Source organism: Sarcophilus harrisii, chromosome 2 (genome assembly GCF_902635505.1).
Source record: "Sarcophilus harrisii chromosome 2, mSarHar1.11, whole genome shotgun sequence".
Taxonomy (NCBI): Eukaryota; Metazoa; Chordata; class Mammalia; order Dasyuromorphia; family Dasyuridae; genus Sarcophilus; species Sarcophilus harrisii.
Genome location: NC_045427.1, coordinates 219,496,894 through 219,519,383, shown reverse-complemented (window position 1 = coordinate 219,519,383; position 22,490 = coordinate 219,496,894). Strand labels below are relative to the sequence as shown.

Here is a 22,490-nt window from a genome sequence, read left to right as displayed (position 1 = left end):
TAAATGCTTATTGATTAATTGGGGGAGAAAAAATGCTCCAGGTGGACTAGAAGTATTCAAATTTTCAAGTAGGAGGAAAAAGGTAAATTTAACAAATTACAAAAAAGTAAGTTAGAATGAATTGCTAAACTTAAGGTTTGTAAAATACTTCTAGAGGCAATGTAATAAGACTAGTTAGTGGATAGAATATTGGGTCTGGAATCAGGAAAATATGACTTCGACTACTCCTTTCAACACTTCCTAGCTATGTGACTCCTAACTTGTATGCATTTTTTAGTAACTCCTTAAGACCTTGATTTGTATAAGTTTCCATATAACCTGAAATAGTTTTCTAGTTGAGATCACAGATACTTCATCTTTTACTTTTTTTCCTAAAAAAGAAAGTGTTATTACTAGGGCAATTATATCATAGATTTGTGAAATACATGTCATGGCCAAATAATTTTCCTTTTTTGATAGAAGATTTCAGCAAGGCAATTAATAAAGTTTCATGATATTCCTATGGACAGAGTAGAGACTGTAGTCAGTAGTATAATTAGGTAGCTCTACAATTAGTTGCGTCATCATATCCTAAGATTTTTGATTAATGCATTATTGCGAGTCTGGAGCAAGATCCTTGATGCTTTGTCTGTAGGCTTCTCCTTTGTCTTGCCTTATTGTATCCAACATTTTTATTAAGGTATTAGTTGAAAACATTATAGTCATTGTAGATATCTCATAGTTAAGCATGGCTAAAATGTTGTATACCGGGGGAAAAAACACCTAAAATGACTATAAGTTAGAATGATGAGCCAAAGCCAACAAAATAAAATTCAGTCAACGTAAATGTAAATCTGACCTTACATTTAATAATTTCTTTCAGAATAGGGTGGAGTAAACCTGGTTTGATAACAGTTCTTTTGAAAGATACTTAAAGAGTTTTCACTGACCATAAATTCATTATGACCTATTAATATATTCTTAGGTTGCCCCTTTCGTGTTTTTTTTTTTTTTTTTTTTTTTTTTCCTTTTGGAGAAGACTAGTAATTTAAGAGGTTTGGTAAAGAAACTCCTTGAACATATTAGCATATTAGCCTGCATATTAGCAGGCCTTCAATTTGTAGTCTTAAGACAGTTGCTTTTGGGTTTTGAGAGGTTTCAGTGACTTGCCCAGGATCATACAACTGGGATGTATCATGTATGTGGGACTTAAACTCTGAGCCTTCTGATTCTGAGGCCAACCTGCTCTTTAGTAGGCTATGTTGCCTCTTCGGGCTAAGCAGCCCAAGTTTATAGACCTGGCAATGGGAGGCTACTTTATGTTACTAAGTCATATTTACTTAACAGGTTAGGATTGGCCAAACTCCTTTACAACCACCCACAGAATAAGGAAGTGCAGGGGCAGCTAGGTGGTGCAGTGTAAAGAGCACCAGCCTTGAAGTCAGGAGGAACTGAGTTCAAATCAGATCTCAGACACTTAACACTTCCTAGCTGTGTGACCCTGGGCAAGTCACTTAACCTCGATTGTCTCAGCAAAAAATAATAATAATAAAGCAGTGCAGAGAGTTGGCTTCAGAATCAGAAGACCTTGTGATCTAAACCCCAGTTCTACCATTTAATGCTCCCTACTTATGTGATCTTGGGCACCTCACTTAATGGGCCTCAGTTCTCTTATTTGAGGGCACTGGACTTGATGGCCTCTTGAGATTCCTTCTAATTTTAAATTCATGACTTATTGAATAGAAGGGAACCAAAGTTCTGAGTTGTCCATAGTCACATTAGTAGATATCATAGGTAGGAGCCTAATCCAGTTTTTCCCAGAGGCATTTTTTCCACTCTGTCACACTGCCCCTCTCATGAGGAATATGATGTCCAGATTGCTGGAAATAGTACTAGACCTTAATTGTAGGTGGAAAATTGTTTCTAATTATGTAGCTACTTAAAATGGGACATTTATAGACTTTATCCAAGAAAACAATAACTAAGATAGGGTGGGTAGAATTCTGAAGGCCTTGCTGTTTGTGGAATTTGGACTATTTGATGTAGAGAAATTTGGTGAAGGGGAATGGATTTCTCTCTTCAGATATTTGGAATGTAATGGAAATATATTTATTCTTTATGTCTCCAAAGGACAGAACCAGGACCAGGAGAAATTAGGGAGACATCACAGCTATCTATAAGGAAGGTCATAAGGAAGAACTAAGGCCAGGTGGAATTTTCAGAAAGGTAGAAAAAACAGCTCAGTATAAGAGAGCTTTTTAGTAACTAGAACAAGAAGAGAAAGAGTTAGGCTGCCTTTTCCTCATTGATAGCGGTATTAATGGGGAGAAACTGAATTATACCTATTAAGAATGTGGGGTAGAAGTGGTGGCAGAACTTATACATTAGGTTTGGGATTTCATCATAAAATCATATATTTAGAACAGGAAAAACCCAAGTTATCTAGTCCACTTCATTTTACACATTGGACAACCCAGGGCCAACCAAGTTAAGTGACAAGGCTGCATTTATGCTTAGGTAGTAGATCTGCACTTTAAGCCAAGATCATGCTCAATTGGATTAGACAAAAATCTTTTCCAGCACTGAGTGAATGTGATTATTGTTTTTGTAAAATATAGAGTAATATAAGTAAAGAAATTCTCACCAACCCTGATTTATATTCAGCTTATATTTCTTGAGTCTTTAAAGGTGTCACGTGTATGTTAAACAGCTTTGAGATCTTTAAAGTTGAAGTGAAGAGATATTTTCATTTTAACATCACAAAAAGTTCTGTGCAGTTTTTAAAGAATTAGGATAACTTCTGTGGTTCCCAATTACCTTTTTAGAATATTCTTAATGAAAATGTTGAACCATACAGTAAGAGCCTTATGGATGACTACTAAATGGAAATGAAGTTGACCTCTTTACTAAAGTGATTTGTCAAGTGTCAGTGTAGTGATATGCTGAACTGGCATTTTAGAGGATATAAACTGGGTTCGTGTTTTCTTAATAGCTCACCCATTATCAGTTATCAGTGGGTAGCTTTTGTGGATATTATCTTCCACATCATTAACATGATATTTAAAAAGAGCCTACATACTTTGGGCATTTCAGACTGGAAGGAATTAGTTTTAGAAGTGTGCATGGCACCTGCATTTTTGATTTCCTTCACAAGCTAATTGTACAATATTTCAGAGTCTGATTCTTTTTCTACAGCAAAATAACGTTTTGGTCAGGTATACTTATTGTGTATCTAATTTATATTTTAATATATTTAACATCTACTGGTCATCCTACCATCTAGGGGAGGGGGTGGGGGAGGTAAGAGGTGAAAAATTGGAACAAGAGGTTTGGCAATTGTTAATGCTGTAAAGTTACCCATGTATATATCCTGTAAATAAAAGGCTATTAAATAAAAAAAAAAATAGTAGATTGCCATTAAAACTTTATGATAAAGTAAAAAAAAAAAAAAAAAAAAGTGTGCATGGAAGGCACATTTTAAAAATTCTTGGCCTCTTCTGTTAGACAAATCTCTAAAGGTCTATAGATAGGAATACTAAATTTGTTTTCAGTTGGCCTTTCTTTAGTGTAGAACATTTTAAGATATCAGTTGAAAACATGTTTGGAAAAATATTCAGAATTGTTCCTGTTTGATCAAATGTTTAGTTTTTCCTAATTTGTTAAATATTATTTTATTGATATCTTTTGTTTCCATTTCGCCCTCATTTCCTATATTTTCTCTCCCTTTTCTCCTATTAACTGAATTATCCTTTCTAACAAAGTATAAAAACAAAAGCGGGGAGCGGGGGTGGGGTGGGGTGGGGGGCAGGTTAATAAAACTAACCAATACCAGTCAACTCTGAGAATATCTGTTCATACCACATTCATAGTCCTCCACTTCTCTTGAAAGAAGTAAGATATTTTTCTGTATGCCAAGCTTGGTCATTATAATTCCATATTTGCTTTGTAATTTAAATATGAATTGAAAGCTGCATTTTTATAAATTCAATTGACATCCATAAGAACTATATGTTCCAGATTTGAGACTTATCTCATGTTTTATACTTATGAGCAAAGTTGCAACTTTTGTATCTTTATGGTAACTAAGTTTTCACATAGTTTCATATGACATTCACTGAATTCATGATCATTTTATATCATTAGCTCTCTTTCCTTAATAAGATACTATCTTTCCTTGATGACTAAAACTCTTAAACCTTCATTCCTCTCAATGTGCATTCTAGTAGTTTGGAGAGCATAAAGAAAATCATATACATGATAACTTGGCTTAGATTTTAAAATAAGAACTTTGTACTAGTGAATAGAAGACTACCAAAGTTATCTTTGTATCTCCCTTGAAAAGGGAGTTTTAGATGGAGGAAATAATAATACTGCTGTATTTCTTTGATTTGTATTTAAGTTGATGCCCGTTTTTTTTCTGACCCTCTTTTGAGTCTCACTTTCCTTATTTATAAAATTAGGGTAATAATTGCACTTACCTTCCAAGATTGTGGTAAGTTTGAAATAAGATATTTGTGCACCACTTTGCAATCCTTGAATGCCAGCTGCTATTATGATTATCATTATTATTACTACCATGTTTATTAACAAGCCTATATTTACATAACACTTTAAAAGTTTAGAAAGTCTTTTTTGTATAATAGGGTGGTGAGATAATTATAAATATTATTCCCATTTTATAGATGAGAGAATTGAGTCTGGAAGGGAGTAAGTAATATTATCTTAGTTATTTAAGTGTTATACCCTGTAGTTCAGGGGTCCTCAAACTACGGTCCGCGAGCCAGATGCAGCAGCTGAGGACTGAGCCCCTCACCCAGAGCTATGAAGTTTCTTTATTTAAAGGCCCACAAAACAAAGTTTTTGTTTTTACTATAATCCGGCCCTCCAACAGTCTGAGGGACAGTGAACTGGCCCCCTATTTACAAAGTTTGAGGACCCTTGCAGTGTAGTTGAACTCTAGACCTCAGGTGCAGTGCCCTTTTTACTGCAGTGATGATTCAAAACCTTTGCAGTGCTCTTTTTCTCTGAAATGCCCTTCCCCTATACAAAGTCTAGTCATTCCAGCCAGCTCAATTCCTATCTCTTCCATTAAGGGCTTTTAAGATTGTCTCCAGTCCTCACTGATATTCTTCTAAAATGGCAACACTTGACATTTGTTTCTTGCATTGTCACATAACTATTTTTTTGTGTACCACACATCTTGTGCCAGCATTTTCTCTTATCTACACCTCCTGGCTTCCTTCAAACCCCAGCTAATGTCTCACCTTTCTTAAAGGAAGCCTTTCCCAAACCTTCTTAATTCTGATATCTTCCCTCTATTGTTTATTTCCAGTTTATTTATTTATTTATTTTTGTATATGGTTGTTTTCATGTTGTTATTAGATTATAAGCTCCTTGAGGATAGGGACTTTGGTTTTCTTTGTTTCTCTGTTGCTTGACACAGTACTTGGCATATAGTAATTTATCATTTATTAATGTTTATTGACTCTGTGATAATCTGGGTTAACATTCTAGAACTGAGCAAATAAAACATTAACCCTTTACTCCTGAAGTTAAATGAAGAACTTTCTCCCTTCCATTGATACTTTAGTAGAATGAGTGCTAGCCCACCAATCACTTCTATCATTAGACCAATCTATCACCAATCATTGGACTTTTAAGTGGGGAAGACAATGATATAAACCAGTGTTTTTCTTTTTTTTCCCTTGAGGCAATTGGGGTTAAGTGACTTGCCCAGGGTCACACAGCTAGAAAGTATTACAAAGTGTCTGAGGTTGGATTTGAACTCGGGTCCTCTTGACTTCAAGGCACTCTATCCTCTGTATCATCTCGTTGCTCTGTTTTTCTTTATAAAGATTTGGTACTACCCTTAATCCATTTCCCTGAGAAAAAGTCATTTTGATCCAATGAGGTTTTCTTAGGATTTTGAAAAGGGCTTTAGAGGAAAACATTTTAAAGAAACTAAAAAGGGTTTTAATATTCTCCCACATTAACCAGTGAAATAATTGCTGCTATGATCCGATTTTTCAGGTCCTTTGTGAATTCGCTTGAAAACCATTGATGCTACCAGAACTTAACTTTCCTTGTCTGGGGCTTCTCTGCCTTTTAAACCCTATTTTGCCCTATATACTTCTTCAAAGGACCCAAACCATAAGTTTTTCCCTTCTCTTTCCCTTATATGTGAGACTGATTTTTTTGTGTGTATGAGTAATGGATTTGCTTCTTAAAATGTGGCTGTGTCATTCATTTGAAACCTGTATGTACAAATTCTTTTTTAAAAAACTAAAATGTTAAAAAAAAATCAATATAGTAAAGCATTGATAAAAAACACAAAGATGTATATATTATCTCTCTAGAGCATTAATATGGTGCCTTCTACACAGTAGACTCTCAAAATGTGTTATTTTGATTTGACTTAATCACTTATTTTGCTCCTCATCTTGTCCAGTGTGCCAAATGCAGACTAAACACTACTACTGAAGGTAATGCTGGGTTTAAGGTTTTATTTCTGTCGTGTTTTATTTCAACCTTGGGTGTCTAAAATATCCAATGAAACAATTTTTTAAATCATCATATGTAAAGCAATATATTTCAAATTATTCTTTATCTTTTGTCTTTTCATATTCCTTTATAGTCTTCCTATCTGTATTTTTTTAATGTACAAAAGTGTTTCACTACAATATGTTCAGTCATTTTCCAATATTACCATAACTTTGGATTCTTTTTCCCTTTTTTTGGTATCACATCTATACAGGCAATTTTGGAGATCATCATTTTTCTCCTGAATAACCAAAGTAATATTTAAAGGAACTGTAATTTCCTGATGATAATGTAAATTTCTCTTCTGTGGTTTAATAGATGATTTTTTTGAGATTTGTGTGGTTAGCCTGTAGATCTTTCTCAGCTTAGTTATGCTGGTCCTTGAATGTGTGTGTGTGTGTGTGTGTGCGCATGTGTGCATGTGCACGTGTGCGCGCATTTGTATGGCCAATCCTATACTTATCAGTCATCAATCAGGAAGTAGTTATTAAGCCCCTACCATGTGTTAAACTGAGAATACAGAGACAAAAATGAAATGCCCTCTGCCCTTAAGAGATTCATTCGATAAGTTTAAGAATTATTAGATCTTGGCACTTAGGTAGTATACTAGATAGACCATTGGATTTGAAGTCAGAAAGACCTGTGTTCAAATCTGGCTTCAAATATTTACCAGATGTTTGACCCAGAGCAGCTTGCTTACCCTTTGTATATTTATGTGAAGCTTTTTGTAAATCACAGAGCACTGTGTGAATTTTAGCAATTATTGTGTGCTCTTGGCATAGCCTTCAAGCCCCCAGGTTCACCTCTACAACCTGAGGGTAGAGATTAAGAGTAGGACCTCTGATACAACCAAGTTAATAGAATTTAAAGTCTAAAAATATGTATTTCCCCCCTTGTTCCAGTTGTCTTGTTGCTTAAATATTATTTTATTCCTATTTCAACAGGAGCTCGTGTGAGGCTTCAGGACAAAAATGTTTCATTTACGGACTTGTGCTGCTAAATTGAGGCCATTGACGGCCTCACAGACTGTTAAGACACTTTCACAAAACAGGCCAGCAGCAGCTAGGACGTTTCAACAAATTAGGTGCTATGGTGCACCTGTGGCTGCTGAGCCCTTTTTGAGTGGGACTAGTTCAAATTATGTGGAGGAAATGTACTATGCTTGGTTGGAAAACCCCAAAAGTGTACATAAGGTAAGAAAGAGCACCCCAGCATCAACTTTTCTTCATCATATCAGATGTACTGATTTGAACAGTTCAGTTATTGGTTTCAGGTAAGTGCATTTATTTAAAGGAGTCACAAAATAGAAGGCAGCATGGAAGTCTTGCACCATTCAATTCTTGTACATCAGACAACACACTTGGATCCTTCAGCATCTGGATGAACAAGCTCCTAGAGGCCTGGTTGAAGTCATATGAGCTTTGGAAGTACTAAGGCCTTGGAATATTCAACTTTGAAAACTCAGATTTGTCAGTGAAGAATACAAGAAAGTGCTTCTACTTCTACTTCTTAGGGTTTGCTGTTGGGGTGATGTGTCATAAAAAGAAGGCAAATAATAGAATATTCATGGAGGCCTTTTTCCCCTAGTACTAAAAACATGTGCATTTTCATATTTTTCAGAATCTCCTTATAACCAATCAAATAAGTATTAAATAATTATTATGTGCTATTAGGCACACAAAGAGAAAAATGAAAGAAACAGATCTTACTCTTAAGGGAATTTATGTTTTAATGGGAAACAATATGTACACATAAAACTATGTAACAAGCAAATAATTTCAAGCAGCATTAACAAGTGGAAGGATCTGTGTTTGCATTCTTGTAATAGAAATCTGAAGATTACTTTTTTTTTAATAACAACTTTTTATTGACAGATAAAGATTACATTTTAAGTTCTTCCAAGGGTGGGGATTTAAATTCACATTTAATGACCATTTCTTAGGTTTTATGTGTAAATTTATAGAAGGGACAAATGGGAGGAAATTATGCAAGTAAACAGTATTTCTGATTTCATAATGGAATTATATAAATATAATTACATATATTTATAATACTTGTAATTTACAATATATTTATACAATATGTATATATATATATATATATATAATGCAAATTAAAGAGGCATTGCATAGTGAATAGCAAGCCTGCCTTGGAGTAAGGAAGACATGGATTCAAATTCTGCCTCTGACACATACTGGTTTTGTGACCTTTGGCAAGTTACTTAACCTCATAGCTTTTTGGGCAGCTCTCTACCTAGATGTTACAGAGAAGATACTTTTCTTTCCTCAATCTCACATTCACCCTGAACTAGTGGGCATATTCTACATATTGAAGTTTCCCTGCTCTTTAAAAATGGATCTGCTTTCAAAATGTCTAGGAATAGCTGCCTAGTAGTATTGGGATCTGCTCTTGTTAGGATTTCCATCTTTTTCTTGGGGCATTGGTAGGGTTGAGAGCCATGTATACATACTTTCATGGCAACTATCATAAAACTTTTACACCTGGAGGTTTGAGGCCATAGTTCCAGGATTCAGAATGCTTTAAAATAATCTGGTCTGCTTGCGAATCTGATAAATGTTTCAAATTTCCAGAAATGACACGTCACATAAATAGAATATTTATATTCACAGTGTGCTCTCAAGCAATTTGAAGAACATAAAGAGTTAACAAACTTGGCTAGGATTTTAAAGTAAGAGCTTTGTATTAATGAGTAGAAAATTACCTGTAGCCACCAGTTTCCCTTGAAAAGAGTGGATTTTAGATCATTTCAAATGAGATGAAGTAGTTTTGCTCAGTCTATAAACAAATCACCTGCCCAGGGGGGGGAAAAAAACTTGTAAAAATATTTATCTCAAGCTTTATCATCTTACAAAAAGTATATACAAAGTTTTTGGGGGGGCAAGGGGAAGCAGAATATTTTGTGATTTTCTGTTATGAACTTTGGTTTCAATTTAGGGTCTGAATTAGGGTTCAATAGTTTCCCTTGGCCTATTCTCATAAGATATGAAGATATGAAATTAGAACACTTAAGAATTTTTCAGAACCATGATTTTGGAATAATTTTCTGCACAATGATACTTTCATGTAAAAAAAAAAGATTTTTAAGCCATAAATCACATTTTTTAAAAATTTGAAACATTTTGCTGGCTTTCTTCTGATATTTATATTTTCCAGTAATTCTTCCTTCCTTCCTCTTCTAAGAGAGCCATCCATCCCTTAGAATAAAAAAGAAGAGGTAAAGAGTTAAGGTTAATTGTGTGTAACATATAGTTTATGTGGATAATTATTATTATTGTAATCAAATCTAGCATTTATATAGTGCTTTGTGTGAGGGTAATTCTGAAGCCAATACCCAAATTCAAGTCTTTGAAAAGCAAAACTGAACTTTGGAAAGTCAGATTTATTAATCAAGTTTATCAGGTTTATTAGATAAGGAAAGGGCCATATAGTATTTGTGGAGTCAGGTAATTGGTAAATACTTCTTTGATATTTGACAGCATATAATAGTGATAAAATTTCTAAGATACTTAAGGTGCAATACATAAAGCATATCTACAAAATAATTTTAAAAGACTCAATATTTGTGTTTACATGAGCATACATACACAGATAATCTGAATTTAAACTTAATGGGATTTTTTTTTTCTCTACCAAGAGCCAAAATGAGCAGTTGATTGAGAGCCAGCTGGTGTGAATGATTTATTAAATGGATTTTACTTTTGCTTTTTGAAGGAAGCAAATTATTTTGAGATTGTGAATAATATGTCCCAGGTTTCCATATGTCATGCTCATTTTGAAAGTATATTTCTTCATGAGCATTGTAAATTGACAATTCAATTGGTAAGCATGATAGCCATTTAAATATGTAGATATTCTTTATGTTCATCTGGTTTTCACTAATCTGGAAATAGAAGCTGTCCAATAATACTTGTTGACTTGAAACTGAACTGCCTGATTTGGTTTTGTTTTTTTCTTTTAAGAATCCTTATTTTGGGCTTGCTTTACATTTTCAGGGGTAATTGTAGGGAAGAACAGAAGTCCTATGGGATTAAACAACCAAATGAGCTTTCTGTCCTCTTTGGTGAAGTTAGCTCTTTAAAACTTCAGAGACCAAAAATGTTTTAAGAGTCAGGGAATGAGGAGGAATAGGAGTCACTGCTGCTGTAATGGAGGATAGCCCTAACATGGATTAAAAACGGAGTAATTGGTTCATTTGATTTTATGTCCCTATCCTGCTCTGTGTGACAAGAAATTTAGAGGAGGTTTGCTGTGGTCTTCAGTTAACTGGACCAGCAATTTAATTATTAAATTCTCCTTTACAAGTTAGTGTGCTAAGTATTAGAGTTATAAAGATTAAAAAATTGGCAGTCCCTACCCTCAGAAATTTATTCTGTAATAGGCAAAATAATGTTTGATGGGAACCAGAAGAGAAAGAGATTCAGATAAAAGTGCATTAAGAAAAGTGGAGGTAAAGGAGAATGCTTTTGAATAAAAAATTCTCAGGGAAGGTTTCATGGAAAAGATAATACCTGAACTATAAGATACATAGTGAAGGTAGAACGATGGGACTTTGCAGATACTTGTCACAAGAAGTCAGCATTTCATCTCCCATAAAATAAAGGATTATAGTTTCCTTTGAGCCTCAACCCTGATGCCACCTCCTATGATGGGCCTTTCATGATTTCCTCTTCATATTTAATGCTTACATCTCAGATTGCCTTGTATTATCTTTGGGTACCCTTGAGGGCAGGGGCTTGTTTGTTGGTTTTACTTTTAAATCCATAGGACCTAAGTTAAGGAAAGGCTTTTTAAAGATAAGGGAGGGAACCAGTAGTTAGAAAGAAAAGAAAGATGATTAAAGAAATCAATGAGGATTCCAGGATTGGGTCAGGGGTAATGTTAAAATAAAATGAAGAGGTACAAGTGCAAAGATTGAACGAAAAAGGATAAAAAGCCACTTTAGTAGTTTTTTTTGTTTTTTTTTTTTTTAAATAACTCATTTACTAAGTTCTAATCCTGCAGAAGTGCAGGGGTTTTTCTAAATGTTTGATTCTTTAAAAATCATATATATAATATATAAATGGAGGGGATCATATTTAGAACCTTTGAGGCTTGAGGGTAGGAGGAGATTTGGAAAGCTCTGAAATCTTTTTTTTCCTGCCCATTTCACTACTTTCGGTTAAATTAGATTAGGTGATGAGGTACTTTGGATCACACTTTTTCCCCGTGGCTTCCATCTCTTTGCTGTCCTGATTCTTTTATGTTTTCTCCTTGTTTTGTGACTTTTCCTTTCTGTCTTGTTTTCTCATCTTCCATTTTGTGCTTTTCTTTTTATTCCTGTTCTTATTGAGTTAATTTAGTGCTTTTCTTTTTCTTGGTTCTGACTCTTAATATCTCTTGCTTATCCTCTAAAAGTGCCATAAATACTTTAATAAGCATCATTTTACTGTACAATATGTGGACATGGAAAAATATTTTTAAACTAGTTTAGCAACAGCATGTATGAAAATTGGTCCTCATGGCTTACTAATTCATTACTTGTTGGTCAACCTGTTAATGGTGAACCCTCCTATTCTTTAGCTAGACTGATTGGTTCTTAGACATGTACACAGTCTGAAAGCACCCTGAAAAGTCTGTCTTGTTTTTCTCTCCTGGCTTACCCTTTAAAAATTCACAATCAACTCTACCATTATGGTAAGGCATCTAAGCAGGTGGTATGAAAAAATTGCAATGGATGGAGTGAGTTTGACAGAATTGCCTGTTTTAGGTGATCAGCTATTCTAAACCTAGGACATGTACTACTACTCTTTCATGTTCATAAAAGTTCCATTGGTTTCAGCCTCTCCAGTTATAAAAGAAAAAACTGAATTATGGGGCACCAATCATCAGTCAATAAACATTAACATCAGGCACTGTACTAAGCACTGGGATAGGAATACAATAAAGAAAAAGACCTCAAGAAGCTTACTGTCCAGAGTGGGGAAATATAATCAAGAGAGTAGCTTATAGAAGATGAACAATTGATTAGGAATTCTGAGCCCTTCATAAAGGGATGTTTTAGGAGTAAGTTTTTTTGCTCTGTCCTCCATCCAATTAGAAGAGAGAGGTAACTGAAGGTACTAAGAAGGTGTGGGGTAGCACAGCTGAAACAGTCATTAAGCCTTTCAGTGAGGAGCTTATGCTGGGGAACTTGATATTTATGGAGTCCAAACAAGCAAAGCAGCTAAGAAGAAATTGAAGCCACCGGTTTCTCAATAGAGGCAGAAAATACTGATTTACACAAATGTGTTTATTAAAAGAAAGGCTGACCTATCTTTTGAGTGTGATTTAAAAGTACCTAGTCAGTTCAATGGATAGAGAGCCAGGCCAGGAGTCAGGAAATTCAAATGAGATAATATTTGTAAAAAGCTTAGTACAGCACTGGCATATAGTAGAGGCTATTGCCATGCTAGTTACTATTGAAATCTGTTAAGTATGCCATGTAGACTTGTATTATAATCCAATTTTGTGTCAGAGTTCAAAGACTTGCTCTCTGCAGGAAAAATGAATAGATATTTGAATAGATATTTGCAAAGTAATCTGCTCTTTATGTTGTGCTACTTGATTTTGACAGCCTATAGTAAATAAGAGTACTTTTCTTTGGGTCTCCCACTGATACTTTTAATTGCTTTTTCCTAAAATGTATGTGTGTGTGTGATTTATAGGCTTCCTTGGGAATAGTTTTAAATTAGAAGTTTTTTTCTAAAATAGTATATGTGGTTCTCTTATGTGGGAATTCCCTTAATTACAACTCAATACATTTTTGAAACTATGCCTTGGCAGTCTTCATCTTTGGGAAGAGAAAAATCTAAAATTTCTGTTTTTAATTGATAAAATATGCGTACAAGTACTTATTCTGTACTAAGCATTGTGGGAAGAACTATTCTTAAGAATGAACATCTTCAAAGAGTTTACAGTCTAGTCAAAGAGGTAAATCTAACACTTTTTTTTAATAATAGCTTTTTATTTTCAACATAAACGCAAAGATAGTTTTCAACATTCACCCTTGTGTACCAAATTTTTCTCTCTTCCTTAGGCAGCAAGTAATCCAATATATATTAAACATACTAACACATTTTTTAAAAAAGGAGCAAACTGTGAGACAATGAAAAGTTAAGTACTAGATCGAATGGTATAGGATAGTTATAAATTATAAAAGAGAGTTTTGATGATGGCAGAGGCTAAGAAGGTTTCAAAGTGCAGTTGGAGTTTAAGCCAGATAAGCAGAAATTTATTTATTTTTAAGTTTTGTTTTTATTATTTTGTTTTATTTATTTTGGTGAGCAAGGATTTAAATAGATAAAGAGAGAATTGAGGGCTGAGTATTGGGAATGGATGATTCATATTTGTAGGTTACTTAGGAATTTGATAGAACATTGTACTTATGGGGGAAATGATGGGAAATCACTTAAGGTAAAATCTTATTGTGGACAATCGTGTAAAACAAATATACATTTAAATTTGAGATAAAGGAACTATAGAAAGTGTCTGATAGAGGGAATTAAATGAAGAAAATGCTAAAAAAAAAAAAATTAGTCTGCAATATGAATTAGAAGAAAAATACTTGAGTCAGAGTACCTAACTAGAAGACTACTGCAGTAATATGAGTGTAGGGAGTAATTGGCAACTAAAATAATGACTAGAAAATATATCCACAAGATTTCTGGAGGGAAAGAGATTGTCATAGGCAGAAGGATACATGTCACTGGCTCAGTACTTTTTTTTTAAAATAGCTTTTTATTTATAAGACAGTTGCATGGGTAATTTTTCAGCACTGACCCTTGCAAAACCTTCTGTTCCAACTTTTCCTCTCCTTACCCCCACACCCTCCCCTAGATAGTAGGTAAACCAATACACATTTTTTTTTAATAGCCTTTTATTTACAGGATATATGCATGGGTAACTTTACAGCATTAACAATTGCCAAACCTCTTGTTCCAATTTTTCACCTCTTACCCCCCACCCCCTCCCCCAGATGGCAGGATGACCAGTAGATGTTAAGCACCCAATACACATTAAATATGTTATAAAGTATATGTTAAATACAATATATGTATATATGTATTTATACAGTTATCTTGCTGCACAAGAAAAATCGGATTTAGAAATAAGGTAAAAATAACTTGAGAAAGAAAACAAAAATGCAAGCAGACAAAAACAGAAGGAGTAGAAATGCTATATTGTGGTCCACACTTATTTTCCATAATTATTTCACTGTGTATAGCTGGTTCTCTTCATTATTGAACAATTAGAACTGATTTGGTTCATCTCATTGTTGAAGAAACTGGCTTAATACTTTTTTTAAAAGGTGGTGGTAACAGGCAAAGTCACTAGAGAACTTGCTGCTTTAAGAAGGGCAGTTTGTAATGAATCCACAAAGAAGTTGGGTACAAGCTTTTATTCAAGAAAAATAACTGTGGGGGGTTGACATCATAACTTGACCTGATTGAATACAGTGACTGTAGGGTCATGATCCTGTCAATGTTGCTCTCTGCCTGTCTCAGGGTGTAGTTAAGAAAATTCTAATAGGTAGAACCCATTGTAGCAAAGGCTCACTTAGATTCTGCTTAAATTATTCAAAAGTCTACTCCTGCCAATTGACCCTCCCTGTAATCCATCAAGCTATCTTTTTTCCTCCTCCTCATTTTCATTCCCCTCATCTTGTAAGACCTGCTGATAGCTAAATTCTTGAATGAGTCAAATGCCAGCAGTGGAAAGAAAGATGATCTTTGTCCTTCCTTGAGCTTAAAGTCTAATGGAGGAGATAAAAATGTACAAATATGAAATAATTTACAAGCTTGTAAATGTTATACAAGATGGGAAATACTTATAATGGTAGAATTTGTCCTAGGCTTTGAATGATAGAGCACTTAAAAGAAAGTGTTTATGGCTAGCAGAATAGAGTGAGCAAAAATGTAGAGGAGAAACATGATCAGATGTTTGGAGACTGTGAGGAACCTTGAATAGAATGAAATGTCTATTTGAGGAATTGGTGGGAAATAAAATTGGCTGAAGGGAGTAGGATTGGAATTGATTATAGAGGGCTTAAAAGCCAAATGTAAGATTGGGTTAGGGCTTTTGAGATGACAAAAATGGAGCATAAGGGAAATAATAAGGCAGAAATGTGAAGCATGAAATATAGTAACAAAGAGACCAGTGTTAAGAAAGTCCTGCCAGGAGACAGAGCTATCTAAATGTGAGGAAATATGAAAGTAGTATGGAGAATAAAGGGTCAGTAGCAAATCACAAAGATCCTTCAAAGGAAAAAATGGAGATTTTTTTTTTGCCATGAGGACTATGGGGTTTTTTATTGGCTATAAGTTTGAGGTTAAAAGACATTTAAGAAGGGATGTTTTCTAGTCATTTGGAAATAAGGGCTTGGGATTCAGGCCACAACAGGAACAGAAATGACTACTGGAAGTCTTAAGAGTAGATTGGCTCAGAGTGAACTTGTAAAATGGTCATAAACAGAGAAGACAACTGAGACAGAACATACACAGCTTGGAAAAAATTATAAAAACAGGCAGAGGAAAATAGTTTAAAATGTTGGCGAACCATCAAAAAATTGCAGTATCAGAGGAATAAGAGTTTCAAGAAATGCTCAGTGATAATACAGAGAATTCAAAGGATGATGATTAAAGGCCATTATATTTGTCTTGGAGATGATTATTAGTTACTAATCAAACACTCTTGGGGATGGGAGAGGAGAAAACTAGATTATAGACCATCAGGGGTGAATAGAGACAGAGTAGAATCAGTGGCTATAGAACATTATTTCAGGCTAGAGAGATTACCGCATGAGAGGAGACGCATTTAAATCCTACCTCTTAACAGTTCCTGGCTGTAAATCCTAGATGGACATATCACTTAACTTTGCTGAGGCTCAGTTTCTTCCTCTGTAGGAGATGGAAAATAATAGTGCCTATTTCTAAGAAGTTTTATGAATATCATATGAAGTAATATTGTAAAATACTTTGCTAACTTTAAAGTACAATATAATTGTTAGCTGTTATTGCCATAGGGTCAAATAAAATTGTATTTTTTTTATTTTGTTTTAAAGATAATAGGAGAACTGAGCATGTTTGAATTAGAAGAAAAGAAGTCCATGGAGGAGAGATTGAGAAAGCCGATAGAGAGGGAAAAGATAATTGTGGGAGCAAGGTTCTTCAGCAAATGGGAAAGAATGATCCCAAGAACAGGTTGAAGGGTCTCTTTTACATTCTCTGTGAAGGGGTTAATAAACATCTAAAATAGTGAGAAACGAGACAACAAATGGAAGAGAGAACCCTGGCCTTCTAAACTGAATCAGTGGACCCTGAGTAAAGATTGTTTTTGGTTTTGTTTTTCCTTCTGTTATTTGTTTGGTTTTGTTTGGGAGTGGGGTGTTCAATCTGGAACTATGAATTCATCCAAGTAGGGACTTCCCAGTGATAAAACTCCCTCAGTATAGAGCTGATTTTCACCCCCAGGAGTTGCCTCAGCATTGAGAGGTGCTGACTAGCTAAAGGTGACCCAGCCTAGAGTGTGTCACAAAAGCCTAGGTCTTCCACACTGAGTCCAGCTCTCCATTTTTGCTATACACTCTCTGGATCTTCTGGTTTTTTAAGTTTGTATTTTAGGTAATATATATATATATATATATTTTTTTTTTTTTTTTAGCACACTTAGCAGTGTGAAAATATAATGTAGAAAAGAACTAATATAGCATAGGGTCAATGGACAAGTATGGGGGAGAGAAGGGAAGAAGCATTTATTATTAAGAAGCTCCTCTATACCAAGTACTTTGAAAATATTTGATCCTCACAACAATCCTGTGAAGTGTTAACTATTATCCCTATTTTATAGTTGAGGAAACTGAGAAGTCCAGAAAGAGTAATTTTGAATTATGTCTATGATACGAGTTTCTTGGTATGTTTTTTCTCTTTCCCTTTGGAGGATGGAAGAGAGTAGAAGCTATATTTTATGCTTCTATAATTTTAGAATGGTGACTCTTTTAACATAAAATTGGGTACCAGTAATCACCAGTCACATTGTAACACTTTCAAGTTTACAAAGCAGTTTCTTCACAACAATCTTGGGAAGTATACTTTTTTTAACCTAATATAATTAATATTCTCATTTTACAGATGAGGAACCAAGTGAAAGAGAGTAACTTACCCATACTAACACAACTAATAAATCTTGTGGTTCCAAGTTCAAGTTTTCAAGAAGGCAATATCAGTTTTTTTTTTTTTTTAATAGAACAGATGAAATTAATGTGTCATTGATTTTCACAATAGCTTTTTAACCTTTAGACCAAACGTTTGTAATCTTTATGTCATGGGTGTGTCATCACAGTCTGTCAAAGTCTATGGAGTCTTCAAAATAATATTTTTAAATGCAATTCTCAAATTAACTTACTATTTGATTCTTAATAAGTTGCAGCTAGTTGGCACAGTGAATAAAATGCTAGACCTAGAGTCAGGAAGACCTGAGTTCAGATCCAGCCTCAGACACTTCCTACTTTGTGACCCTGGGCAATTCACCCTATTTGCCTCGGTTTCCTTATCTATAGACTGGCTGGAAATGGCAAACCACTCCAATATGTTTTTTGCCAAGAAAACTCCAGATGGGGTCATGAAGAGTTGAACATGACTGAACAACAAAGTTATTGTGAAAATAATTTTGGAGGTCTCAGAGATCCCCGGGAGTCCTCAGACCATACTTTGAGAACCACTACACTAGAACTTGAGACTACCTTATCCACCTGAAGGAGGTGGAGGCATAGGGAGAGGAGCTAGATCAAATCTCTTAATTTTCTTTTCTACTAAATCCATAATTCCAAGACTAGGTAAAATGAATGTGGGGGACTTAATGGAACTAGATTACACAGGACTTTGTACTTTTTATTCATTGTGTTGAAAGAACATTTTAAAGAATTCATTCTGGATGTTGATCACAAATTTTTTTTGCAGGTGTAATAATCCTAATTAAAATTGTTTGGTGCCTTAGAGCCACCTTTGATCTAAAGCAAAGTCCCTGAGGTTTGCTATCTCTAAAGTCATTTTCTGAAGTCAGCACATTTCAGGAGGTGGAGCTGGGATAGCTTATTTTTATCTAGTATATACTGCTATGTGCATACTGACATTTTACTTTTAGATCATTTTGAGAAGGTCAGTAATTCCAGTTTATTTTCCAGGTACTTTTCCTCCTGGACTTTTGAAATATAAACTAGAGTGCCATCATAACTAGAATAACTTTTTTTTTTTCCTTCAGATCTTAAGCTTTATTTTTAGCATGTTGAATTTCTGTTACCTTAAGGCAAAATTCTCATCTTATTAGTTTTTTAATACCACGTCAGAATTAGTATTGTAACAAAGATTTAACAAGTATTAGGGATTCAAAAGAAATCTCTTGCTCATTGAAATATTGTAATACATCAGTAGGCATTTGAGAAGGAGGATTAATGTTGTCTCTTGGAAAGAGATGGCTGAATATTATGCTCTAGGAGATCAATCAGAAAATAAGTCTATCTTATTTTGGAATAGCAGATAGGAAACTTTAGAGTTAGGGGATAATCTCTGTTATGTCTTTAGAGCCTAGTGGGTCTAATAAATTTTATCATCCTGGTGTTTTTCCTAGTCTTGGAGGGAAACTGGCTATAGACATTGATAGAATCATACTTCTTTCAGAACTACATTGCCTTTTCTCCATGGGGGACGATATCCTCTAAGCAGCTTAAATCAGCCCTACCTGTGTCCTTGGATTGAGATCTCCTTCTAACTTGACAGAATTAACATGAGTCAGCCATTCCTGTTTTTTAGAAACTGCTGTTCAAGTATCATTCGTTGGCCCTGATTTCTTGAGAAATGTCTTTCAAACAATATCTGAGTTTATCAGAATAAGTCTACTGATAACTTGTACTGTTTTAGGAGCTGCATAGACCTAGTTTCTATTACTGGGAACTTACAGTGTTAGGAAAGCACTTTGGCATATAGGGCCAATAATTACATTAAGCCTTTTCAATGTACCAGCTTAGTAGGTGACATTCTTTACTGGTCAAAATGTAAGGTCTCATACCCTCCTTTTTCTCTGTTATTATTTTGACTTTATTTGTCTTTGTATCCCCAGTATTTCACACTTAGTCTAGTCTACTACATGATAGGTACTTAATGGTTGTTGAAGTGCTATAGGGAAAAAAATCCAGTTGAGAAATGGGACAAATATCTAAACTAGTCAGTCTTGCTAAGGAGGAAAAGTGGAGCTGCTAAAGCATCACTCTTGTCTTTTACCAATATCTTTGGGAGTAAGAAGAGGCACAAATACATATTTGAAGTAGTGAGAGCACAACAATAAAATGAGAATTTTAATTTCTAGGCTGGATTGGGATAGAGGGAAATAATAATTAGTCCATATCCACATCCTGAAGGATTTGTTGGAGGTTGGTCAAATTTCAGGAAGTGTTCTTAAATCATGAGAAAACTTTGTATGCAGAGGCTAGAGTGGTAACACTGAGGTGGGAATTACTGTCAAGCAGTGCTGCTTCGCACAAGGTTGTAGAGCAGGAGTGAAGTGAGTGGGCTCGGTATTGGAATGGTGAGGTAAGTCTTGGAAGGGGCCAGGCTGCACTAAAGATGACGAATATCATCCTGTCTCTGCCCCAGAAAGGATTTAGACTGCTGTGGGGTCATTTTCTGTTATCCCTCACCAAAAAATAGAACTGTTGTTTTATTGTCTGTGGTGAATTTTAGGACCTGGTTATCTGGAAAGAAGATGTAGTCCCTTTTTGGATTTTTTAACTCTTGATGTAAGAGGTAGGGACAAAATATGTAGTATCCTTGAATATCACAGTTGATGTGACAAAACCATGCTGTGTCATTCAGTGAAAAATTGAGCAAATAAGTGAATCACTCATTCTTCTATGGAAGAAAATTGGAGCCACTCAGCTCTATTTCCTGATCTTGCTGATCTTTGTCAGCTCTACAGGGTCCAGAGCCTGTACTGAGTCCCTTTTAACTTAGCATTAGCTATTGATTTAACATTAGCAGGAAGCTAATGAATTCAACCACCATATAGTCCCCCTTAACTTAACTGAAAAAGTCAAATTACATATAAAGTTTTGGAAATTATTCCATAAAACTGTTTATTCTTAAAAATCTCAGTTGTACTTAAGTTTTGAAATAGCTTGAGAAAACAAGCTCTAGCCTTGGTACCAAATTCATGAGCCTGACAATGGGTAGGATTTAACTAATTTGAAGTGTTGGGAAACCTAACTGCAATCTGCGACCCTATCCAACCAGATCATCACCTCATTTGTAAGGAACTCTTGATTGTGGGGCCATTTTAGATAATATCTGGAGCTGTAGTATAATATCTGGAGCTGTAGTCATCTTAAAAAAGAGGAAGAAATGTAAGTGGTGGGCTAAATTAGCCAAAATTGGAATTTTATTAGGCTAATCCTACAAGCTCATGGTTTTATAGCATTTTATAGTTTATGCTAAGTTCACTAAACTGGTATGGGCCAGTGCTGACATGTTAACCTTTTTGACTAAAACATGTTGGTTTGGAAATCACAACTTTTCTTGCTACTTGTGTCACCTTGGACAAATCATTTCACCTCAAGTTTCCTCATCTTTAAAATGAAGTGGTTGGGTTGTATCTCTAAAGGTTTCCAGTCTCAGTTCTATGATCCTTTTCTTACCCCTAGATCATGCAAAAAGTAAATGTGCTTTAGAGATGATATTATTTGTTTATTATCTCATTCCTATGAATCCTCAGTTTCTTTAAATGTAAAATGAAGGGTTGAGACTGGACAACCTCTAAGGCAAAGGTTTTTAACTGTGGTTCTGGAAATTGTTTTAAAATATTTTGATAATTGTTTTTATGTTCCAAATTTAAAAATATGATGAGAAGGCTTTAGTAATCTGTCAAAAGAGGCTTGTGACATCAAAACGGTTAAAAAGCCTTGCCCCAGAGTTTCCAGCTCCATAGAACCCAGGACCTTCAGTTTTTTACCTTTAGAAAGTAATTTTCAGATCAGGATGAAAATAGCGCTTTCCTGTGCCATTGATATTTATTTACCTGCAATGCTATATAGAAATAAAATCAAATGAGTGGGGTCCAAAGAAATCCAAAGAGAAAAGAACCAGGGTATTCAGAGAATAAAATATCAAAGCCAGATTTTCTTGTTTTATTTTTGTTTTTTTTTTTTCCATTGGTTTTATTTATGTTCTCTTGAGCCACATAAACAGTAAAGAAAAAGAGGCAGGTGGCAGATTTAAAGAAGGCAGCATCTGTCCTTGGTAAAGCTATGGTGCACTATACAAAGCTGTACTTCCAGGATATATGCTTTTCCTTTCTAGGAGGTTCCCAGCAGCCTGAAGATACTGGTATAAACCAGTTTTTTCTGACAGCCTCCTGCTCGAGCAAAACTTTCGTCATTACATTTGTGCTCAGCCAATTGAAAAGCACCTGGGGGTCTATCTAGAGTACAAAGGAAGGTCAGAGAGAAGAAGCCTGATCACAGGGATTGGGCCTGTCTCCCTTTAAGGAGGAGGTAGGACTCTGCAAAAGGCTGCTTGCTCCTGCCTTGGATATTAATCTGTTGTTCTCTAAAGCCTACAGCACCTCCTTAGGAGTTTAAAAAAATAATGTGCTTGACCCAGCCTCTTAGACGGAAGTTTCTTTGTATAGTTGACAAGACAGAACCCCAGAGAATGAGTTGTCATCCCTTGGAGAGAGATTGAGCTGGGAATCAGCCTTCTGGGTCATATATAGGCAAATAGATATAGAGCTGAAAAGGACTTTATAGAAGCCATGAACTCCAATCTCCTCTTTTTACAGAAAAGGAGTCTAAAGTCTGAAAAATTTACCTTTTGGTTCAGGGTTTATGAGCTTAAAGGCACAGCCTTTTAATTTGGAGATTATAATATTGATGAAGATTTCCTTTCTTT

The 22,490-nt window shown here is 35.0% G+C and overlaps 1 protein-coding gene across 4 annotated transcripts in view; it reads left to right on the top strand.

Moving 5' to 3' along the window:
- Positions 1–22,490, top strand: part of OGDH (oxoglutarate dehydrogenase) — a 95,467-nt gene that overhangs the window by 12,472 nt on the left and 60,505 nt on the right. For all 4 annotated transcript variants that reach the window (XM_003757737.4, XM_031951513.1, XM_003757738.4 and 1 more), the window contains exon 2: positions 7,464–7,712. In XM_003757737.4, coding sequence (XP_003757785.1) covers positions 7,491–7,712 — 222 coding nt within the window. In that variant the 5' untranslated portion in view covers positions 7,464–7,490. The remainder of the gene's footprint in view (positions 1–7,463; positions 7,713–22,490) is intronic.